Source organism: Equus asinus, chromosome 2 (assembly GCF_041296235.1).
Source record: "Equus asinus isolate D_3611 breed Donkey chromosome 2, EquAss-T2T_v2, whole genome shotgun sequence".
NCBI lineage: Eukaryota > Metazoa > Chordata > Mammalia > Perissodactyla > Equidae > Equus > Equus asinus.
The window spans coordinates 178,697,061-178,722,506 of NC_091791.1; the positions used below are offsets into that span (position 1 = coordinate 178,697,061).

General features: G+C 39.6%; 1 protein-coding gene across 11 annotated transcripts in view; it reads left to right on the top strand.

Annotated features, from left to right (window-relative positions):
* NPAS3 (neuronal PAS domain protein 3) overlaps window positions 1–25,446 on the top strand; it is an 829,776-nt gene that overhangs the window by 739,241 nt on the left and 65,089 nt on the right. For all 11 annotated transcript variants that reach the window (XM_070504228.1, XM_070504226.1, XM_070504227.1 and 8 more), the window contains one exon: window positions 19,621–19,739. In XM_070504228.1, the coding sequence (XP_070360329.1) occupies window positions 19,621–19,739 (119 nt within the window). The remainder of the gene's footprint in view (window positions 1–19,620; window positions 19,740–25,446) is intronic.

Consider the following 25,446-nt stretch of genomic DNA (forward strand, 5'->3'; position numbering starts at 1 on the left):
GGTGGAAGAGATGGGTGCTTGGGGGAGATGAATGCCTGGGGGAAAACAGGGTATTTTTAAGGAAAAAAATAGAAGACAGGAAGAGTTTAGGGTAAGCAATCAACAGGACTACACATTCCTAGATTTATTTCCCTTTTTGAAAGTAAGAAAGATAATTATCACTTATCCTGAGTCAAGAAAAATACCCCATTTCATTGATTTCAAAAATACCCCATATTTTAACATCTCTGACTTTAGGGTGCATCTTACAATCAATGCTATCTTACGATCCTATAACTGGCAGTATTTTTTTTTCTTAGTGCTTCATAAAACGATGGGGTATCTCAAAATGGATGGTGTCTTAGAGTCAGTCAAATCCTCCAGTATCCCTTGAAACGTGGTATGTTTCTGAGGTATGAAGCCATACTCTGGAAGACAGAATATTATCGTCATTATCCATAGACACATAAGCTAGCTGCTATTAAATAATCCAGTTTGGAAATATCTCATGATCTCCAGAAAAACTGGACACTCTGTTTTTCTCTTGGCTTCATACTGGGAAGCTTTGATTTAAGATTATGTCTGAACACAGAAGCATCCTTCAGCAGTGTCATTTGACCCAGATTGTATGTTTTTATAGCCTGAGCCAATTAGTTAAAGTGACTTTGACTATAATAGGGACCTGTGACATTCCTCAACATTATTGCATTAGTCACCCTGGAACAGTTTCTGGCTTGTGTTTGTAATCTGGCTCTGATTGTACCTTCTTCATCCCAATATTTATGTGATTGGTTGCTGTCCTGTAAAATAATGACCTTGAAATTAAACCCTCTCCGATTTTCTTTATTTCAATAAGTCCTTAGCACTTGATGGAACAGTGTGAATCACCTTTATTGTTCTAACTACTAATCAAAGGTTTGGGGTTTTTTTCAATCTTTTTAATCTATATTAACCAAAGGAGGGTTGGGCTGGGATTCAGGAAACTTTGGTGGTGCCCCCGACTCTGTTTCTAGGGAATGGGGTAAACCTGGGCAAATTGCTTGTCTTCCTCTGCTATCATTTTTCTTGCTACACATGGGGAGATTGTTCCAGATCACCTAGCTCTCTCAGTCTATGCTCAAATGGGCTTGTGGTACCAGGCCCAATGTAGGTTTAACTTGGGCTACAATTCCAGCTTCCATCCCAAAGCTGCACTGGAGGAGGGCTGGACCTCATTAAAGGCACTAACTTATCTATGAAATAAAGTTAAGAGAAGTACTGACCATGAATTCCTTGAGGTCAAGACAATGTCTCGTTGATCTGGTAACCCATCACCAGATAGACACTCCTTGAAACCAAGGACAGTATCTGTATAATTCATTTCTGTATCCCCAGTGCCCTGCGGAGTGTAAGTGACTCACACATATTTGTTGAATGAATAAATAAATCACTGAAATGTGTTCCTCCAGATACTATTTCCCCTCAGCCTTGATGGAAACCATAGTTTTCTATTCCTCCCATGCTTGGTTTCTCTGTTCTTCCCTATTTTGTTTTTCTTGTTTTTCCTTCTTTACTCCTACTTTCACATTTATTTTCTTTTCTTCCTTTTTTTTTTTTGCTCATTGGTATCCTGTCATTTTTCAAAAGCATAAGTCCTAGCCTCTTTTTTGTGGTAAAATATACATGACATAAAAGCTACCATTTTAACCATTTTTAAGCATACAGTTCAGTGGCATTAAGGACAGTCACACTGTGCGACCATCACCACCATCCACCTCCAGAACTTTTTCATCATCCTAAACCGAAACTCGTTACCCATTAAACAGCACCTCCCCGTCTGCCCCTCCCCAAGCCTCTGGTGACCACAATGACCCTGTCTGTCTCTAGCAACTTGCCTATTCTAGCGACCTCATGTAAGTGGAACTCTATTCTTTGATATTTTGGAGTTCTCCCTCGCTCTTTCTCACCCTTCTCCTTTACCTTTCCTTTGGGTTTTGGTGTTCCTTATGGCTTCCCCCCCTCCCCGTACTGTCTTTGTCTTTATCCTTCTATGCATCCTTAGTTGCCATCTACTGCAGAGCACTACCATAACATTTTCTTATTTCTTATATCCATATATAATTTTTAGATTTTTAATTCATTCTTTTATAAAGTTGTGTTATAGTTGAATGTGTTATGAAACGTTTAAAGGCAAAAATATGACCTTTAAAAATGTTGAAAGCAGGTTTCTGGAAAGGGATGGTTCATAAAATGACAGCACTAGAAGCCAGCACTGAATAGAGAGGAGAAGGAAGTTGATGTAATTAGAGGGGATTTGCCAGAGAAACCATTGCTGCTGTTTGAAAACTGCTGTAGGATTTCTGTAAACTTATGGATTGTCAAATGACCTAAGCATTCTCTGGCATTTTTCTTCTGATCATGGTCAAATATATAAGGAGAGAAAAGCCAGTTTCCTCAGTGACAAAAGATAGAAAGGAGTCCTAGAGTTCATTACAAGGCATCCGATTCCTCCTCTCTCCTAAGGTACAAGTTCAGCCTCTAGTTATTGATGTACAATACCAACTTTTCTCTGAAATCTGAACTGCTCAGAGCAGGCTGAACAGAACATTCCAGGGAAGTTGTGAACAGTACAAGCGCCAGCCCTTTAAATACACAAACATAAGTACCTAGAGATAGATTTCTATACGTATACATTTCACAAAATCTGGAAAATAAAGTAAAAATTAAATCACTCCAAATTCCTACTATCCTTTGGTCAGTATTCTCGGGCATTTCTCTTCATGCACCAGGACTCTTTGAAATATATTGCAGCAGAGATGAAAGAAAGTTGACGATTTCTAAGTAAATTACAATGAATAAATCTAGATTTAGTTTGAGCCATGATATAAAGCAATAATGGGTATTTTAGAGTGCATGGTCATAGACAATGGATGCTCCTTAGAACAGGAAAAATAAAAGTGCTTATCTCAAAGAGTGTTGTGACAAGTAAATTAAATGTGTATGTAAATCACCTGGCATTAATCCGGACTCCTGTACCTCAAGGCTGGTGTGCACAAAATGGCTCTTAAGAAAATCTAGCCTATCACTCAGCATATGGATTTAATATCATAATGTTGCAAATTTGGAGATACCTGCTTTTGTAATGGTTATGTTTATTTTAAAAAAATAAATACCCAAGTATGTCTTAAGTCATACTTTTTCAGTTTTTTAGGCCTGGGGAAAGCATAGGTCATTGGCGCCTGCAACCCAGAACCAGCAGCTGCTTTGCAAACCCAAACCTGTGATTTGGTTGTAAGAATAGTACTCCTATTCCTTGCTTTCTTCTTTTTCTCCCTGATTTTCTCGATGTTCCCGGGTTCCTGTTTTGTACCTTTGATTGCTGCTTCATCCATATAATTTCTACGTGTTTTTCTCATCCTTCTTTGTCCTTTGTAATGATCTTACAGCCTCCTCTCTGGAGTTTCTTTCTTATGACTTCACATCTTTCTTCCTCCTCATTTTTATTCCCTGTTTAATTCTCTACTCTCCTTTTTTGCATTTGCATTTTCTCATGTTCACATTTATTCTGTAGCACTTTCTAGTAAAACCAGTGACTGTAAAATTTTTCTACCATCTTGTAGTCAGGTTCACGATTCCTATCCATTTCTGAAATTTATTAGCCTAAAAATATTTTAACCGAAGTCATGTTGATGATAATAGCACAACCAAGAATGTTAGTGAAAATATGAATTTTGAGGACAAAATAGTACCATGTCTATAGCTACTTTGTTTTTTCCAATGTTAATCAGATTCACGTTTGATATGGTATTTCAGAACCAGCTACCTCATAAGTACTCAACAAATGTTGCCTGCTCAAATTTAACTTATATTAATCAAACCTTTCCTTCACATGGATTTATTTGATTCTTCCAACAACTTCCTGATGTTAGGTAAGAAGTAATATTGTGCCCTTCGTAGGGATAAGGAAATGGATGATGAGAGATACAGGACTGACTTAACAGTGTAGAGCCATTTGATTGCTAAGCCAAACCTAGAACTCAGGCTTCCTAATACCAAGACACGTGTCCAACCCCCACGCCACACATTGCTCTCCATGTTTGTAGCCATGATCCTGCCCAATGGCACCAGTGTTGTTATTCCAGGATAGGATCTTCTGCTCTGGCACCCAGGGGATTACAGAGCCTTACCATCCTTTCCTCCACCTTAATCCACCCAGTAATCCTAAAAATAGACGTTAGGAACCCACCTGCAGAGATATTAGCAACACCAACTACAGCCGTAAAAGCTAACATTTACTGAGTGCTCATCATGTGACAAGCGATGGGATTTACTTGGATTAGTTCATGTATTCTGCTGCACATGGCAATTTAAAGTGAATACAATAGAGTTCTCTAAATACTATATATATTACTATATGTCTTACCATACATTACCAAAACTGTTTTACAGAGAAAGTATATCTACTCATATGAAGGGAAAAGAAAAAGAAGCAAGGTCTTAAGGAAGTTAAAATAAAACCAAAGTGAAACCAAAAAATTTGGTCTCCAAGTCCTTTCCCTCTCTCCAATGAGTCAACAGTCTGTACCATTCACCTTGCTGATAGACTAGTCCCAAATCAGCACTGAGCTCGTGACGTTAGGGAAGTAAATCTTTATATTTAAGAGAGCCTTGCTGTTTGCCCTCAATGCTAAAGGTCTTTCCATAGAGAGGCACTATTTCTCCTCACAGATCTGTGAAACCTTCCTGTAAGACCCCCCTATATGCCTGTGTCAATTGTTGGGGCATTGTCGGCAGATCATATCGGAATTTGAATATGTTATAATGAGATTTTCTTTATAAATAAATGTAATTTTCTTTATAAATAAAGAAATCCCATGTCTAGGAAGAAGAAACACTAGTGCAGAAATCGTATCAATTAAGGGGGGAGAAAATCTCATTGCCAAATATAAATCCCAAAGAAAGGAAGATAGTCATTACAATAATGATTATTATTATTATTACTAATATGAGAAGAGAAAAGCTTGGTTCTAAGTTCACTGGGAAGTTTGCCTTCAGCCTTAGCGATTCTTTTCTAGAGCCTCCCAGGAGTGCAAGCCTATAATTTTAATTATGTCTTGGCATTCTCATAAAGCAAACAGCCTGCTCAGGTAGTATTTATTACCTGTTAGGAAGAATGCTTATGAATATGCTTCACAAATTCCAACTGCAGTCATCTGCAATGGGCCTTTTCAAGGACAGAAGGGGTGAGTTGCAATACACATAGGAGAAAAGTTGCTCATTAAGAGAAGGTTTGTTATCCAGGAACATATAATTAAGGTGACAGTCCCAGCTTCTGTGACAGCCAACACTCGGATCGTTGTTTGATTGCTGCATGGGTCAGGGATCAGCTCCTGCTACAAGATGTAGCCACATTAGTGTGTTAGTGAACAGGTTAGAAAGTAAATTACAGCTGCCTTTCTCAAGCACAGTACTGTCGGTCTTCATTGTTTTGTTTTTACTGTACATCAGCAGGACTGTGGCTTCTGAAGACTTTGTGTGACAGGTTAGGCATTTTATCCTTTGAGTAAACAGTAATCATGGTGTGAAGAAAGTGGGGCATTGGAGAATTTTTCCTATTCTTTGAGAATTCCACTCTTCCTTTTTAGTTTGCTCCAAGGGCTCATTGGGGATACATATATTAAGCCCTTTAAATAGTTCATAATAAATCTTTGTCTCAGGCTGATTCTGACAGTTTTTTAAAGAGTCTTTTAAGAGAGAATCCTCAATCATTTGTTAATCCGTGGGGTGATCTTCAGACTTCGGGAAAAAAATAACAGCCAGGGCTCTTGGGTAGTGAAAATACAATGTAGGAAAAAATACATAAATATGGAAAATCCCAAGAATATCACCTTACTGAGATTACTTACATGTTCTGCATGTATCTAAATGCTTGCTTGCTTTCTTCCTCAACAAGCCAAAAAAGAGAAAGAAAAATAATTGTCAAAAGAGCAAGAATTTTTATTGATAATTTTGTTTTTGGCCTTACACGCATCTCCTAAAATGTTAGACTTCAAATTGTGTAAGAGAGAATATACTTTTTAAAGTGAACTAACTCTCTTGGTAGGAAGATAATTTCTTCTTTGCCCTTGTTTCCCGTTTAAAACTACTTCTGTCTTCCCCTAAATTACTTACGTACACACTGCTGTTTCGCCTGGTCAGGGAGAGGCATTCCACTTTTAGAGAAAGGACTGTAGATGTTGGTTATTAGTATCAACAAAAAAACTTTGAAGGACAAGACACAGCTTTCAGAATAAAGACTTTTCTAGGGTGACTTTAAATGTTTTAGCTGATACTTTAGATATGAACTAATTTGTCAGGTATATTAGGTGTTCATAATTTAAAGAATATGAAATAATTTTAGCACCAAAAAATAATATACAACACTTAAACCAGAAGAAAGTAAAATCAATATCTCCCATGTAAATAATTAATATTGGTAATCCTTACAATACCTGTGCATTATTTGTATGAGTGGAAAATATTCTGAAGTCTCTACAGAATAAAAGAGTACTCGATCTCAAGCGCTTTATGTATAAATCATTTACTATCTTAGGGATACTTATTTGAATGTGTTTGGTTTTGCTTGTAACTGAAATGATGAAAGAGGAAACTGAAGAACGCAGCTCATAGCTTTCAGTAAAACGCGAGGATAAGCCTCACGACAGGGGCATCTTCTCCAGGTATATAATCTGAACCTTTATGTCATTTCTAAAATGCAGCTTCTCAAGCTGTTGAAAAATACTAAGAACTTTACTAATGATATGTAAATGGAGTTTGTAAGGAATAAGTGCAATGATAAAATGGAGAAATGGGCAAGGGATAGCCTACTGTTATAGATGGATTCATTCTCATGTAAGGTCAAATAATTGAAGACTCAGAGCAAGGGCGACCGTAAATACCTGGTGTCCCTGCAGGTGAGAGGATTACCCACAAAACAATTATGACAAAGGCAGTGGGGGCGTTCAGCTTGCAGGCAACAAGGAATATGTGGTGCCCGTTTTTAAAATATTTATTTGGCATCATGGAATATTCAATTCAGACCCAGAAGCCATCTGATATAATGCTAAAGTACTGATGTTAATAATAGCAAGTACATCATTAGAGAGCTATATGTGAAGCAGGGAAAGGGGCAGTAATCAGTATGAACAAATTTGCTTTGCACCCAGTTTGAGAAAAGGCCACTTCTACCCCGTTTTCCCCATCACCATTAGCAATAGCCTTTATCTTTTTAAATTGAAGACAAGAAGGTAATTCTACAGCAAGGTTAACTGCAAACTATGTAAATGGGGTCATTAAAAATGACTGCATTTTTATCCCTACCACTTGGGAAGATTATGCATAGCCTCGAAGAAAATATACAAATGACCTAACATCAAGTTCAGACGTAGAAATGATCCCTTCCTATATATTAGGATGCCTACACGTATATTAGCTGACCAAGATCATAATGATGAAGCCTTGTCTTCCTCACAGTAAAGCAGGGCTACTTCTGGCAAAAGATTAGAAGACTTTGTTTAGGTACTAAGATGGAGCAGTGGTCATTGAAACTTATTGGGATCATAAGAGAAAGGAAAATTTGCTTAATTAAAGATGTCAAAAATAGATATTCAATAGCAAAATAACATATATAGATAATTAATTGGGTTATCTCCCATTTTTGACTTCTGTAAATTATTGCAAAGTATAAATAATGTTACTAAAAATATTCTCCAATGAATAACCCTCATTCCTTTATTGATGATGGATTTAATACAGTACTTCTAACTAAAAACGTTTTGAAAAATAACCACTTCAGATGTGCTGGAATGGAGCCATAATAAAACCAACAAATTCTAGCTGCTCAATTTCCTCCTATATGATAAAAAATAATAATTTAGCAGAAGATACTGGCTCAGGAGATATTTGTAGAGACCTGCCAACCCAGGCTCTCCTCAACCCCCAGACCACACACACTCACACCGGAAAAGACAAATTCACCGCTGTGCTTAGACCCCATATCTGAGAAGGCAAATTTGAAAAAGCTGTATTATCACACCAACATTCACTTGGATATTCAATTATTGCTTAGTTCTCTAACACTCTACAGTAAGAAAGTTCTGGCCATTTAGAACTTTCTCTCTGTCCAACAAATGCGTCTCAGGCCAATCTTCTAAACTCCTCCCTTCTTCGCTGCTGTTAACCACGTGACTGCTCTCACGCAGAACCCTTCCTCTGTGCCGCGCAGAGTCGTCATTCTTCTAGGAGCAGGGTTGCAAGATTTAGCAAATAAAAATACAGGATTCCCAGTGAAATTAGAAATTTATATGCAATATTTGAGTTATACTTTAAAAAAAGAAAAACCTATCATTGTTTATCTGAAATTCAGATTTAACAGGGTGTCCTGTATTCTGTCTGGGAACCCTGATTAGGAGTAAACTCTCCTGGAGCAACCGCCTTTTCCACAAGCCCTGCTTCTGCCTCTTCACCCTTATTGCAGTCCTTCTCCTTGGGAGGCCACTATTCCCAAAACTCTCAAAGAGGCCACAGTTCCTATGCTTCTGACTTCCCCAGTGTGAAAGAGGAGTGGTCATCATACTTTGCTCCCATGGCCACTTCCGCACCATTGCCCCTAACATCATCACTTAAAAACTTCCTCTTAAAAAAAAAAAAGCGTTCTTTACCTGTTCTCAATGCCATTGTCTGTCAACATCCACATCACTCACCCACCTTCCTCCATGGTGTCAGCTCAAGGAGGCCAGCAGATGCCAGAGGATGGGTAACTATTCCACACACACTTCCTTGACTGAAAAGCTCAAAAACTCCTTCTTTGACTTGCCTTTAGCCACCCATTGGCATGATCATGCTTGACCTTTAACCATGCTTCATTTTTTTTTTTCCTGAGGAAGATTAGCCCTGTGCTAACTACTGCCAATCCTCCTCTTTTTCCTGAGGAAGACTGGCCTTGAGCTAACATCCATGCCCATCTTCCTCTGCTTTATACACATGTCCACACCCGGGATCTGAACCAGTGAACCCCGGGCCGCCAAGAAGTGGAACGTGCACACTTACCTGCTGCACCACCAGGCCAGCCCCCTAACCATGCTTCATTTTTAAGATACCAAATATCTGTTCAAAAAAATTGAGAAAAACTTTCTAAGGTACAAGAGCAACAAAAGAAGTTACAAAGAGAAAAATGTATAGACTTCTCCATATAAAATTTAGAACATATATGTGTCAATAAACATCATAAACAGAAGTAAAAGGCAAACAAATGGGGAAATAGTTGCAAGAAATATGTCAAAGACAATATCCTAGATATTTATAAGTATCTCATTCAAATTGATAAGAACACTGAAAACTCAATTGGAAAATAGAGGATTAAATATATGATTCATCGAAAAAATTCAAATGGCCAATAAATATGTATCAAAACATTATTCAACTTCATTAGAAATAAAAATGCAAATTAAACATGAGAGATGTTTGTACATATTGCTTTTTAGGGAGAGCCCAGTAAAGTATGCTCTCCATATCTTCTGCTAATTTAATATTTTTTAACAAATAAGAACAAATATTTTAAGATGGCAATCAATATGAACACCATCAAACATTCCTGATAAACATAAACTGATACAGCACTGTTTGGAAATCAATTTGTACATATTAGCTTTAAAGAAAACCTCATGCTCTTTGACCCAGTAATACTTCTTTCTAGATATCCACCCTAAGAAATAATAATAGAATTGAAGGAAGATTAATTTCAAAGAAATTCATCACCATGCAATGGAACATTACACAGCCAGCAAAAAGAGTATGTTTGAAAGTGATGTACTGATATGGGCAAAGCAGATAATTACTTTCTTTTAAATTTTAAAAAAAGCTAATTTGCAGCCACAGCCTCTAGAGCCCCAACACTTTTATCCCCCCAAAAGTGTCTAATAAAAGTATAGCAATTATCACATAATAAGCTATGGCTTTTTAACATTAAAAAATTCAGGAGACACAGGTGTGATCCCAATTTTGAAATAAATATATGAATAAATAGCAAATAGACTACAACAAAACACATCAGTGTTAATAGTGACTGTAACTGGTTGATAAGCTTTCTGGGAATATTTTTTATTTTCTTATTGATACTTTTTCATATTTTCCAAATTTTCTATGAACATAGAAGAAATAGAGATATAAACATAAACTTGTTTAAAAGCAATAGATAACATTCTCACAAACCATTCTCTGAACGAAGCTCCCCTTATTGGCTGCCTTACCCATGTCACCACTCCCCCCCTCCCCCATGCCCTGTCATCTTTTCCTATTCCCCAGCTCATCACTGTCAGTATTCACCTCCTTGTCTGTTAACCCTTGGGAATCCCGCACTCTGTTGATTTTCTTTCATTCCCATTGTGCCAGCTCCCATCCCTGGGAAAACCCACTGTCCTGAGCATTGCCCGGAAAAACCACAAGGCCATTATTACTAGGATACCCTAGAAAATTAGTGCTCTGAAATGCCAGCCATGCAGCTCTAGCCACTATGCAATCTTATTATTTATTTTCTATTGATCCTAGTTGTTTTTCCCACGTGGACTGCTCCATAGCTCTTTTTCACTCTCAAAATCCTCTCCTTCTCCAACTCCTTCACTCTACCGAGATTAAGTTGTTCAATGCCATTCCCATCATACTCCTCTCTCTCACTAGCCCTCCCCCTCTCCCTTTTTTCTCTCAGGTCCTCCTTCTTCCCCCCCATTTCAGAGGCTCACATCTCTTTCTTGGTTACTTATTAAATTATCCCTTAGCCTTTAAATTCTTCAGTTAGCATTTCCAGTGTAGACAACTTTAAGCTCAGTCCCCTCAATCAGTAAACATACTCAGGTCTCTTTATTTTTATCACCAAAATTCACCAAAGAGACATATATCACTTATTTACTCAATCTTTGTCCCACTTTCCTACTGAAATTGCTCTCTTTAGAGGTCCCCAAAGAATTGACAACATCACTGGGTACAATTCTGTCTGTTAACTCCTCCCTTAGTTTCCTACATGTTAAATTATTTGTTTTTAGTGTGTCACTTTAATTTTGGACAGAAGTACAAAGGGTAGCATCTCTAGAATTTCTTTGTCACTAGTGCATATCTATCCAAATAATAGTTTCCTGTAAGCCTTTTCCCAATGTGGAGTCATAAAGTTACAACGTGAATCGTGAGCACAGAGGTGTTGCTTGGTATCTTCATCCAGATATCCACATGACTTAGTGCTCTCAGATGCCATCTCATCAGAGAGGCCTCCGTGACCACCCAACTGAAACGTGGCCCTCATCGTTCTCTAGCCCCTGACTCTGATTGCTCTTCTTTATGGCATTAATCACTTCGAGAAATTATTGTGTATTTCCCCCCTCCAAAATATAAGCGCTGTTATAAATGGTCCCAGCTCATTATAGATACTCAGTAAGTATTTAATTTAAGTAACTGAACAGAGATTAAGGGAGCTATAATGAAACATCTGATGTGTGTTTATCTGTGCCATTTAAAATACTCATACTGTCTTTTAGGGCCATGTGCTGAGTAAGGGCAAGGAGTTCCGGAGACAGGCAGAAGATCAACCTCTAAAAACTTAGAAGGTGCGCTCTCAGTCCCAGGCCTGCACACGGAGAGTGATACTTTGCGTATCAATGGTTTGAATCACTGCCTGATTCCTCCCCCAGTGCTGCATAATTGTTTCTCATCACATGGCATTGTTGTAGTTAGCCATATAGCTTTAAAGCAATGAAAAGGCAGGATGCATATGTGTGTGTTCGCGAGTGTCTCTGGAACCAGACTTCTCTACAGAACTCTTTTTTAAAATATAGTATATCCACAACATCTGTGCCTAAGATGGAGATTTGGCCAGAATGCTGAAAAAATAAACATGGCAGTTCAACTCGATACTGGCAACCAGTTACTGCCCCATGGACAGGCTGCATGGAAGATTCATGTATATAAAATAGTATATTAAAGTAAACTTACAAAAGCAAAGAGCAATCATTGCAACCATAATTTTTTCTTCCTCTTTGGGATTCTAATTTTAAAAGCATTAAAGAAGACAGCTGCTCATGCTGTGATATGCGCTAAACAGCCTGAAGGATGGAAAAAAATATATTTGTAGCTCATAATAACTATTGACCTTTCTGATATACAATGTTCTCTGTGTTAGCTATTCGGTTCTATCAACAGTGAAGATTGAACATGACTTTTTAATAGAAAACATGGGGTTTCGAGCTGCCTTCACAAAGGTGTTTATGTATTGTTATTTTGTTTTGTACTACAAAGACTAAGTCCTGATGCCCTTTGTCTGACATTATGTTTGTCGTTAAAAAAAAGGAAAAGGAAAGAAAAGAAAGGGAGGAAATAAAAAAAGGAAGCAGAAAAGGAAAAAACCCTCAATGTTATTGAATATGTTTTATATGAGGAATTGGCTCGTAACCACTTTATAGTCGTGATAAAAGCATTGCCACACTCGATCCCATACGCAATATTGGTAATGGAATCCAAGCAGCATCCCGGGAGGACGTGCTGTATTTTTCTCCCAGAATAGATCCCTCAAGTGGCCACATTTATAGGGAGTCTCCAATAAGATTTAAAACACTCGCTTGCAGTATTCATATGGCATGTTCTGTGGAGTGCGCAGCCTGCTGCAGAATGGGTCACGTTGGATGTCATGTACTCTCAACGGCTATCTTTACAATACCCAGTTTTTCCCCTTGAACTTTCCTATTGCTTAGTAGTTGTGATAGAAACACCCACTGGTAGCAGCTTGACTCTGACACTGTGTATATTTCCCCAGAGTGGTATCAGCTGAACACTGACTGCGGCGCAGCAGGCGGCAGAGGAACGCTCTCCTCTCCTCCCTCAGGGGACAGCCGCACCAAGTAGCAACCCCTGCCAGGCGCAGGAAACCTGAAGGGCAGCCTTATGCCTTCTGATTCTCATCCCAGGCAGGTGGATGTTGCCGGGGAGTTTGTGCTGACAGGTGGCATGGATTGGCAGATTATTATTTTTTTCCTCTTTTTTTTTTGGTGAATTATTTTTAATGTTACTCTGAAGGAGTAACTATTACCTCATTATTGAATGACAATTATTTTCACAGCTATGCTCTAGAGTTTCAGTTAATGATTCACAAGTTTCTAAACAAAGCTGAAGACTCACAATGGAGTGGCAGCAGGTCAGCCCTGATGAGACTTAAATGAATTTGGCCACTTTGTCATACTCCAGAGCAAGCACCGAAGGTGATAGAGCCTGATTGCTGAGCCACAGTGTAATGGCTGGAACTGCATTTGCATGACATCCGAAGGGCAAGGATCTCAGTCCAGTCTACTCAGGGCCATTACCTCCTTCAGAGTTGCCCTAGGACATGGTAGAGGCCAGGCCAGTGGGATGAAAAACAACTCTTAAAAGACAGAGAACAAAGTATTCTCTAGTTCTGGGGAAAACCAAGCCAATCCTCCTTTAACTACTAAACCCATTGGTTCATGACTCTCAAAATAACATTTTGCAGAAAATGCTTCCTTAGAGATGAATACGAGGACATAATGATTCCGTCTCCTAAAAGAGAAAAACAAAAAAAGATTTCTTGTGACAAGATGTTTGGTGTGAGAGAATGGCAGTGAATAAATAAATAAAGTGAATAATTCTTCTTAAATGAAAGCATCTGACTGTTACTTTAATAAGCATGCACACTGAGCACCTCCTTACATAAAACACAGTCCTAGGCACTTGGGGCATGAGGGAAGCTGGAGAAGAGCAGGAAATAGATACAACAAAAGGCAAGCAAGGCCCGCCTTTCAAGATCTCACAGTCTTGTAGATGCCACTGTTGATAGCATCTTTTGCAAATTGCACATTTTAAAAAATAATTGAGCGTTTACCTTTGAAAACACAGAACTTGCTCACAAAAATCAGTGTTGCAGCTAGTGCTCCTTGCATATGTGAATTCACCAGGTACTGACAGTCCTTCTCACTATGCATTCCTTTCACTATCACACGAGTTTTACCCACGTACATGGTTGTCACATATCAAAACAAGGCTATGATTTTTCAGAAAAGAGGTTCTACATGGATGTTGTATTAGTTATCTGTCATTGCATAACAAATTACCCCAACTACTGACAGCTTAAAAAAAGCAAAGCTATCTCACATAGTTTCTACAGATGAGGAATTCAGTAGCAGCTTATCTGAGTATTTCTAGCCCAAGATTTCTCATGAGGTTGCCATGGGGATGTCAGTCAGAGCGTAGTCACCTGAAGGCTTGACTGGGACAGGAGGAGCCACTTCTGAGCTTACTCATGTGACTGTTAGCAGGAAGCCTCAGTTCCTAGCTACACTGGCCTTTCCATAGGGCTGCTCAAGTGTCCTCACAACATGGCAGTTGTTTCTATCAGAGTGAATGACCCAGGAAGCAGCAACAAGGAAGCCACTCTGCCTGTTATGACCGAGGGCCAATTCCCCCTTGTGCTATTTATTAGAAGTAAGTCGCCAAGCCTAGCCCACACCAAGGGGAGACAAAGTGGCTCTATCTTTTGGAAGGAGGAGTATTGAAGAATTTGCGGCATATAATTATCTCAGTTGTCATCCTGGATAAACATAAAATCCACTGGGACAATTTCTGTGAGAAAAGACTTATTTTTGCCATGCTTGGCCTACTATTGGGAAACTAGGTCAGGAAGATCTTATTACATTAAATTCAATGTTTAATGAATATTAGTTATTAAATATATTAAATATATGTAAATATATATGTATATATGTGTATATGTATATATATAATCATTGCTCTGGGCTCAAGGAGCCGTGCCAGCTGCTATAGTGGATCAAGTTAGACCTGTCTGAGCGCTGCTGCCCTGGAATACCTAGTATAAAAGATAAAATGAGGATAAAAGCAACTGTCAGAACAGCGTATTTTAACACTGTAAGAACATCATGACCCTTGCAATCAGACAAACATGTCATGTCTGTGTGCTCTGCCACTGACTATGGACAACATAGTCATGATCAACATATGGACACTTGGACAACATACCGACTCTTTTTATATAATAACAAAGATTAGCTATTTGTATCAGTCATTATGAGCTGTTATGCTGCAGTAAAAAACAATCCACAAATTACAACAAAGATTTATTTCTGTGAGGGTTGGCTGAGAGTTCTGCTCCATACTGTCTTCATTCTAAGACCCAGGTTGATGGAGCAGCTACTATCTGAAATGTTGATAGTCACCATGGCAGAGGGAAAGAGAAAGCAGCACCTCATGGCTGGCTCTTCTCGAAAATTCCACCTGGAAGTGACACGTGACTTTTGCTCACATTTCATTGGCCACAGAAAGCCAGGTGACTATACTTAACTTCCAAGTGGCTGAGGAAATAGAGGAAAACTCCTGTAAGAAGAGAAGCAACTTACCACATACTTGACACATACTCATTCTGAAGTCCTACAGTACATCAGTATCCGACAAGGCTAACAGCAGGTGCCAATGAAACAGTTTGGCTTTATCAAGATAATTGCAGAATGAACCCACGTCTCCTCCTTTGTCTTGTGAAAGTCATTTTGGTTATTTGCACTTTGGTTTATCCTGTGTGCACAGAGCATCTGAAAAAGGAAAGCGTCATTTAGGCAATAAAGTGGGCAAAGAATATATTTAACTTCCTGTCTTAATGACTTACCCCAACTCCGCTTCTCCTTTAAAAGGAAAAATACTTTGTTCACGATTGAGGAGTAACAAAGTTTTCTCAAAACTTAATTTTTCTTTTCTCTCCCTCACACATGAGGATTTGGTGGCAGTTGGAGGGTTCTGACACTAGAATTGCATTGAAAGCATTTGAAGTGTAAAAAAAGAAAGGCCCCCTTTATGCTATGTCCCCATACAGTTGTGGGGACCCTGGAGAGAACAGTGACAGCGTTCAGAATGGACCTGGCCCTGGGATTGCCCAGCGAGAGCCAGATGGTTCTCCGCCACCTCCTCCTTCCCCACCTTCCCCACCGCGTCCTGCTCCCACATAATGACAAGGAAGCAGCAACTACAATACCAGTTAGGGAATCGTAAACAGATGTGGAATAATGCAGATACGATTTTACGTTATGGTAGCATTTGCCAACATAAAAATTATTACAACTTTTGCTATAAATTGTTCTGTAAATTTTACAAAATATGCAAAAACTGACATTTCAAGTGATGGGATCATTTAGATTTATTAAAAAGTTGAGGCCCTTGAGATTCAGCAAAAGAGTGTATTTCTTTATCTAGCTGTTCGTTGTGTAGGTCTTGTTTCTGTGTTTGTTTTTCAGCTCGTTGTTTATAAGTCATAGGTCAAAACCAGCCACATCTGGGCTTTGACCACTTCATCTAGTTTTACCCATAAATTTCTCCTGTGTCTCAGGCAGCAGGTAGAACTTCTGTGAATCCCAGAATTTTTGTCAGAGCTTTCAGCAATCATGGCCTTCCTCAAAAAGTTGACAGAAAAGCATCTGATATCTAGAAAGCCCTTTAAAATGCTTCTTTGGCATAGACAGTTTCCATTGTCTTTATAGAGCACCTGTCCTAAGGATGCTTTTCTCACTATTACGTCTTCTCTTCACACACCCCACTGTGCAGATACGCACACGCACACACACACGCGGCCTTTCTCCATTCAGTGCCACAGTCATGTCGCACATCACCAAGGTCAAGCTTTCTATGCTCTCTTCCAGTAGGACCTTCATCAAAATCCATGCTTCTCACCTGAGACACTTTGCAAACTCCTAAAGCTCGTGCTCTTATCCATCATCTGCAGATCATACGTCTTTTTAGATGAGAGACACCGTTGTCAGAGCCGGGATAACCAAAGTGTATTTGCTAGCCCTGAGGAAACACGGCCGTGGTGTGCATGTGTGCTGTGAATGAGTTTGTTACTTGTCCCTTTGAAACGGACAGCATGGCACATTACTTCTGCCCCTGTCCTCAGAGCTAGAAAGCCATATGGAATTAAAGCAGAAATCTTCATCAGAAATCAGACTCTTTCTAAGCCACACCCCCTCCTTCTCCACTACCTCCCATACCCTCATGCTCTTGAAATAAAGCTTGAGGACTAGTTTAGCTTTTAAATCTCAGCTTCAATGGGGCAAAACCTGCCCTTGCATTCCTCTCACACCAGTTGTCCTGGGTTTAATTAATGCCGCCCCTGTATGTTTAGGCAATTACTGTTGTAACACATGGGGGTGCCGTACTCACCGCCTCAGTCAGGGCGTGACGCAGTGTTGGGCATCCACAGCTCATGCAAAGCTTGTGTCTCGCATTTTGTCACCCAGCGGGAAGTGCCCTTGCTGTGGTCTCTAATGTGCACACAAAGTGTTTGACTGTGCAGTTCCATATACTGAAATCAATAATAATTTCTACTGATGCCTGAATTCCTCACCCTTCTACAGCTAGGTGGTTCCTTCCTTCCTGGGTCAGAGTATCCAGGCCCATAGCCCTAAAACATACTTCACTTCTCTGGGAAGTTCGTTTTCCCTCAGCTATTGCAAACACAATCTTGCTGAACAGAGCTGAATTTTTAAGGCTGAGTTTGTGGTGTGGATTCTGATGGCTTCACGTTAGTTCAAGTCTCCGAGGACCAGTGCCAATAAATGTGAAAGGGACAACAGTAGATTGGCATACTTTTCCATTTCCTCCAGGATGAAAACCTGCTATAAATTAAGTCTAACCTTAAATGTATAATCTGTCCTTGGGAAGGAAAAAAAAAAAGGGATATAGCATCTTCAAGCTCTCGGCATCCCTTACGAGAAAAAATTGGTTCTAAGGGTCTCTGATCTTGTGTTTTAGTAAAATAGAACTGCACGGCTGACTGACAGTTCTGATCTAAAGCATTTACGTTTAAGTTTTGATCTCTCTGCTTTTGATTAAAACTAATGAGCTCATTTAATTCAAAATGGGAATCTCTGATAAGAGAAATAAGGTTGATGTGATTGGATTAGAGGGGCAAATTAAACTCTTAGAGCAGAAGTTTGTGCTTATATAGTGTATTAAAAAGCTGTTGGCGTATTATGGCGTGTTAGATGATGAGAAAAATTTCATAGTAATTCATATTTAATCAGAAGAAATGAAAGTACTAAATATAACATGGCTCTGCTTTTCCCTTGAGTGATAAAAAGCTGTACATTTAAAATGACATTAGATCCATGCTCTCTAAAACAAAAAAAAAGGAAATCTTAAGAGAGACACGTAAGAAAGGGACACTTGTCGGTAGTTCCATCACCCCAGAATAGAAATGCCATAAATAAAGGAAAGTGTAGTCATATTAAGACAAGAATGATACAAGGAAAGCCAGACCACAAAGAGCACAGTTTCTGTTATTATAGCAGCTCTCATTCTTCTTTCATCCAAGCATCAAGTTTAATATAAAAAATAGATATTTCTTTCCCTTGGAAATATATGGAATACATTTCATAATTTAAAAGCCTGTTTTGCCTAATTTTCTTTGTGTTTTAACAGTCGTTTTCACTTATACTTAATTCTTAAATCTCTTTATTACATGTTTTTCTTTACCTCTACCCTAGAGAAAATTAGTGTTAGTGTAGGGCTGCTCAAAAGAAATCCTGTTTTGTTGTTGGACATATTTATTTTACTTTACAATAAGAAAAAATTTAAAGGACTATTTTGGAAGCGTGAAATTAGACAGTATTTATTAGGCTTCAAAAACCCCAAATTAATTTCTTTTCAGGAAAATACTTACATTTAAAAACTATCTTCAAGGCTTGTTTTTGAAGAAAAGAAATTTACACTGCCTTCTGACCTGTTCGCATAAAGGTATTTTTAAGGTCAGTAGGACTGCAAACTACCATTTTAAGTTTCATAAGTAAAAAGTACTCTACTTAGTCTAAAAACATGTCAAGGGAAAGAGTAATTATCTTGCTTTAGAGAGGAGACTGTTGTTTTCTCGATTCAGAAGCAGAGACGTGAAAACACGGAGACTGCTTCCTATTCAGATGAGGGCAGGAGACAAGCTGCCATTTGTGACAGGAGGGGGAAATTGATATTGTGAGTAGTTTTTGTTTGTTTCTGTCTGAATACCTCATTCTCAGCTCCCTATCTTGAGTCCATTGAAAAATCTTCATGCTTCTTATTCCCTACAATGAAGGAAACCAACTCAGGAGGGCAAGGACACTGACCAGAATGCCAACCTTGATGGTTCTGTGGCTCTCAGAACTAGGAGTTCTGAGAAGGAATTCTCAGGGAGAACAAAGAGCAAGTCACCTTACCCTTCATGAGAAGTGTCTCTGCCTGAGTCTTGGTTGACCCCATAAATCTATGGGGTCCTTCTTTTTCATGACCATTCTCTCCATGTGCACTGGCCAAGCCTCAAGGTGTCTACAATTACCTACTGACTATTAGACCCCATGCTGCAGGAAGTTAAAAGGCCTGAAAAGCTTTTGCTAGAAACTGGAATGGAGTTACTTTGGATTCATTAATTTTTCTTTTTTATTTTCCTCAAAGTAAACATTTTCTAAATGAGGTAAATTGATTACGACGCTCTTAGCACCCATCAGTCATTTATTTTTAGTGAACTCAAGGATTGCACCTGAGCATAGCTGTGCGGGGCTGTGTGGAGATCTAAATCATGTGTGTATGTATTTTTGTATTCTTCAGTGGAGTCGACCAGCCCCAGTCTGCTAACCACTGACAACACCCTTGAGCGTTCCTTTTTCATCCGAATGAAATCTACTCTGACCAAACGCGGTGTGCACATCAAATCATCAGGATATAAGGTAAGCTGGCCTCCGGGAGGGGAGAGATTTCTGTCTCAGGTCAATCCTGGGTCATTTGCACCCAGTGTCCCAGCCACTTTGGGTCCATGTAATTAATACATGTGGTCTTGAGCTGCCCATAGGATTCTTAGTTATCATCCTGTCTCAAGGTAGGGGATTGGCTACAACTCTCCTTCTCACTGCAGACAGTGCTGGTGCACTAAACGCCTCAATACAGTGTCTTTTCTTAAAACACTTGTTAATAATGCACCAAGTGCTTCAGCACGTGCTAGAAATTCACTTTGATGAAGAAGGTGAGCCAAATTCACATTAGTCCTTGAGATGAGTGTTCTCTAAGAATTCCACTTTTCCCATGTCCCCCTTCAAATTCCCTCTTTCTCTTTAGAGAAAGACTGTCCATTTTAATAACACATTGGGCACTGAGATTCATACACATAGATAAGAAAATCAGGGTGGATGTCAGAAATCTTAATATTGATATTACATTATTGAACACTCAGTCATACCTTAGCATTCCTAGAATACTCAACATACAGAGTATATGTTTCCCACAACAGCAAAGACCAAGTCTGAAGTCATAATCTACATTATTATCATTTTAAGGTTAAGGATATAAAAGCCTTCTAATCTTGGGAAAGTCCAACATTTCAGTTACTATAGCAACATAAATTAAGACCTATGAAGTTTATGAAATGCCTTTGGCAACCTGAATGTTATCAGTTTTACAACACACTAACCAGTCTCTCAAACAATATTTATTATATGTGGGAGGGCAGACAGAAGTGGAATGCACTGTAGATGTAGCCAGCATCAAACTTTCCCAATTTTGGAGTACAGAGCTTCTGACAGCTCGGTTCTTTAGGGTGACCATGGCATTGTCAGGGATGGTAACAGTCATCATCGGGCCTTAAAAACCTTATATAAGTCGTCAGGAGACTAACAGCTGCATAAAAGTCAGAGTAAGGCACTTTCTTTGACATGAATTCTTCAGAAAAAAAAGAAAGGAGGTGGGGGAGCAGGCCCTTCCATGAACGACCTTTAGCTGAGCTGTCTACAGTCAGCAAGGCACATGTGGAGCATCCTTAACCTTTAACAGGGTTCGAAGCAAAGGCAAGGCACCTGGGCAGCTCTGCCTGCAGTTACAAAGTGATGTGCTGGAGGAAAAAAAAAACTCTATCCTTAGGACTGTTCTGTATTTTCCTGCCTCTCTGAACACAACACATTTATTGGTTGCTAGCTGTGTAGCGTTAGCAAATTTGGAATTCTGTAAGCAAACTATAGGTGTTGCGGTTATTGTCGTTTTAACGCTAGAAAGATGCATTCTTTGCATTCCAGCTTTTAGAAGCCACAGGCTTCCCTTCAACGATTGCTTTGCTGTCTTTCAAAATTTGTTCTTCATTTTTAATGGTTTTTACTGGTTTGTAGGGGGCATATCCCAGGAGGGAAGAAGACTGGGAGAGGTGAGGTATATTTTGAAAAAGCAATATTTAGTATAATTCAATAACATTAGATTATCTACCTTGTTGAAAAACAAATTATTTCACATGACAAACTAGAGATCATAAAGCTCTGCAAAATTTTGGATCTGCGAAAAAGTGAGATGTATTGGTAAAAAAGTAATACAGAGAAATAGTTTGAGTTTCAGTCTAGGCAAGAGCAAGCTTGGATTCCGTTTCTGTTGCCATACTGGTACCTCAATAAAGCTGTTTTTGCCACATAACCTGAAACTGTACAAGCTAATTTCTTAAATATTGATAGAACGTTCATTCATTCATTTGATAAATATTTATTGAGCTCCTATCATGGAGGCTGTTCTAGAGCCTGGAAACCCAGCATGGAACGATAAAAAGTCCCTGATTTCATAGTGATTACATTCTAACAGGAGAGACAGACAATAACAAGTAAATAGATAAAGGAAATGATTTCAGAGAGTGATGAAGGCTAAAATAACAACAATCCCAGAGGAAAGTATTTACATTGTTTCCATTTTACAAATGAAGAAACTAAGGCTGGAGAGGTTAACCGGAGTACCCAGCATCGCAAGTTGAAGAGCCGGGGTTTGAACTCTGGGAGTCTGACTCCACACCCCCATGCACTTACCCGCTAGGCTACATTATTATGCAGAGAGTGAAGCAAGATACTGTGAGGGGGTGCTGGTGGGGACCATTTTAGATAGGAGGGTCACAGAAGGTCTCCTTGAGGAGGTGACGTCACCTAGGAGAAGGGACCACCATGAAGACATACAGAAAAAGAGTGTTTCTGAAGCTTCGTGGGCTTAGGATTAAAGACACCGTGCTATAAGAAGGGGCCTTGTAAAAACAAAATATTAAAAGGTACAACGCTTAACATCCAGGATTGGAAAAGATTTAGGAGCTGTTCCAGTTTCCATCAAATCATACCGTGTTAAAGTGATCATACCCCTCTGACATGCCCCATCAGGACTTCTTTCTTCAGATACTGTGAAGTCTCCATCCAGTGCCTCAGTCCTCTCCCCAGAACTGCTGATGGGAGAGTTGATTCATCCACTGTTCCCCCAAGAAGATGAATCACCCAACAGATCCAGCTCTTCCCCTTCTCCTCCACAGTGAACTTCCCTCGTTAATTAACCTTGCCTGAAAGTTAGGGAAAGAGCTATGAGAAGCCATGACGTGACACAGCTGAATAACATCCCTATTTATCTGCTTCTTCTCAGTTAATAAATCTAACAGCTTATAAAACATTCAAATAAAACTGATAATCACCCCACCACCACACAATAAACACAAATACAAAGAAACAGCAATGACAATTTCTCCATACTCCTAATCTCCCCCTAATTTATTACCATTGTATGCTTCTTTCTTTTCCCTTAGTTACAGATCCAAGATGTTAAGTCTTGCTCAGTGAAGGTCACTATATTTCTATCCATTTTTTCTGTGACCTTGGCACATGAACTTTCCTGACATCTCCGTCACTTTATCTGCCACTCTTTCTTTAGTGTCATTCTTGTGGTCACTGACAGCAAAAATAGTAGCAGAACTACACTTCTTGAACACTGACTGCAGCAGACACTGTGCCAAACACTTTATACTTACTCTATTTAATCTGCAAAACATTATTTAAAAACTTCCTCTGTACCAGGCATTGTTCAAACTTTATATTCTATTATTATTATGCTCATTTTGCAGATTGTGAAACTTAATAGGTTCAGTACTTTGCTCGTATTCACACAGCTCTTAAGTAGCTACTGGGGAGACAGAGTTGATCCAGGCAGATCAGTCCAGAGTTTGCCCTCTTCACCCCTCTGGTTCACTGATCAATGGATAAGTCCAAAGAAGGGCTCAGCGTGAGCTAGACTTCAACATAGGAAAAATTAATCTAAATTTTTAAAAGAAAAACCTCTTATTCTTCCCTATGTGACTCAGCCCTGGTTTATGGAGGTATGCAGAGATTTCCCTTCCTTTTCAGGGGCTATCCTACCCACTCAGGTACACATGACCGAGAATTCTAGCCAAAGAAGTGCCAATCGGGGTCTGCTAATTCAGGTAGAGAGTCTAATCTAAGTTGCTGTTTCCATGCCTCAGGCCTCAGGCAAGTTTCCCTCTCTCCTCTGAAGTTTCCCATGACTTTTGGTTGTTTCTGTCCTCATTTGCTTTGAAATCCACAGTAGCGTGTTATCTGGACCAGCCACTTTTTATGCCTCAGGGTCTTCCTTGTTATTTAGGTCTCCTCGTTGGCCACATATCTTAGTATAACACAGCTCTCCTTTAAATTGCATTGCATCAGTATTCAGCCTTCTTGATTAGGTGTTCATGTGAGGGAACTTACTAGGTATAGCACAAGGGTAGAAGGAGATATGTAATCAGGGAAAGTAGAGAATTAAAGACAAATTGGTTCACCTCCTTAGCTCCCATCTTTGGCATGAGACTGTCAGTGTTCTCGTCTACTCTTAACTGCCCACCAGCACCACTGTCATTTCTGGAATATTTATCTACACACGTGTCCTAACTCTAATGGCATGGGAGAACATTCTAGACTGCGAAACACAGACAGAGAGAGAAAATCTCTGTCATGTTTATATAATGCTGAGAATGTCTCTAAACTCTCTGTAGAAGTAAAAGTCATCAATTGCAAGAGTTTTCTGCTATGACATATAGGAACAGATTACTAAGGGAGCATGGGGGAACTCCAGATTCTTACACATAAGCATTCCCAATCTGAGATGATTTGGATATGGATTGCTTGTAGCTAAGTGTTGAACTAAATGATTTCCAGAATCTATCCAGCCTCCTTATGATAAAAAGAATCATAAAGGCCAAGTGGCGTCAGCAACATGGTGGAGTGAGCTGTTCCCTTTCTCTCTCCCCCTCTAAAATGCAACTAAATGGACATTCATTAACCAACAGAGGATACCCACACAGCACAACAGGACACCTGAGAGACCCACGCAGCTATACATCTGAAGGTGAATGGACTAAATCCCCAGGAAGCAGTGGAACTAGGTGAGCGCACCCCTCCTTCTCCCCAGCAGCAGTGAGCCAGGTTATGGAGCCTCACACAGCAGCCAGCAGGACTCTAAGAGGAGGCAGGGGCAGGCCAGCCTGCCTGTGAACACTATCGGAGGGGTAGCCCGACCTACAAGAGTGCCCAACATAACCTGGTGAACCCTCCAGTGGGAACGCTCCCTACTGAGTGGCCACGGCTGAGCCCCCACAAAGGAGCTCCACCCACCAAGCACGGCAGCCAGTGCAACTGTAAGAGGGGGAGGGAGCAGGCCAGCACACAAGCACAAATGCCTTCAGAGGGGCAGCCTAGCCTGCAGGAGCTCCCACCATGCCTCAGCAGCCCCACCACTGGGAATGCTCCCCACCAAGTGGCTGTAGCTCAGGCCCCAAGAAAGTGCCCCACTCACCAAGTGCAGCAGCTCAGCCAAACCTTACTGCAAGCACAGTGCTGGCCGATGCCTGCACAACCCACCCACTGAGCACAGAGGCCCCACCCCCACAAAAGCAACCTGCTGAATGGCTGTGGCTAGCCCATGCAAATGCATACCAGCCATACCCACATGACTTCCAGCAGATGGGGTGGAATCAGAAACACAGCTCCTGCTTCCATCCAGATGTGGCAGGTGGAATCTGTGACCTGATGTTACCACAAATGTGCCAGCAAAGAATCACTTCATCAAACACCATGAAGAACTACGTTAACACTTCAGAGCAGAAGGAAAATGACGAGTCTCCAGAAACTAATCCTGAAGTCACAGAAGTTTACAACCTAAGTGACAGAGAATTCAAAATAGTTATCGTAAACTCAATGAGTTACAAGAAAACTCAGAAAGACAGTTTAGTGAGCTCAGGAATAAAAGTAATGTATAGAAGGAATACTTCACCAGAGAGATTGAAACTCTAAAAAAAATTTTAAAAAAAACAAATTCTGAAGATGAAGAACACACATAATAAATAGAAAATAATCCAGAATCCTTAAAAAATAGAGCTAACATTATTAAGGACAGAATTAGTGGTATAGAGGATAGAAATATAGAAATACCTCAGGGGAAGGAGAGAACTAAGATTTTTAAAAATGAAGAAGTTCTTTAAGAAATATCCAACTCAATTAGGAAAAGCAACATAAGAATTATAGATATTCCAGAGGGAGAAGGGAGGGAGAAAGGAGCAGAGAGCTTGTTCAAAGAAATAATAGGTGAGAACTTCCCAAACCTAATGAAAAA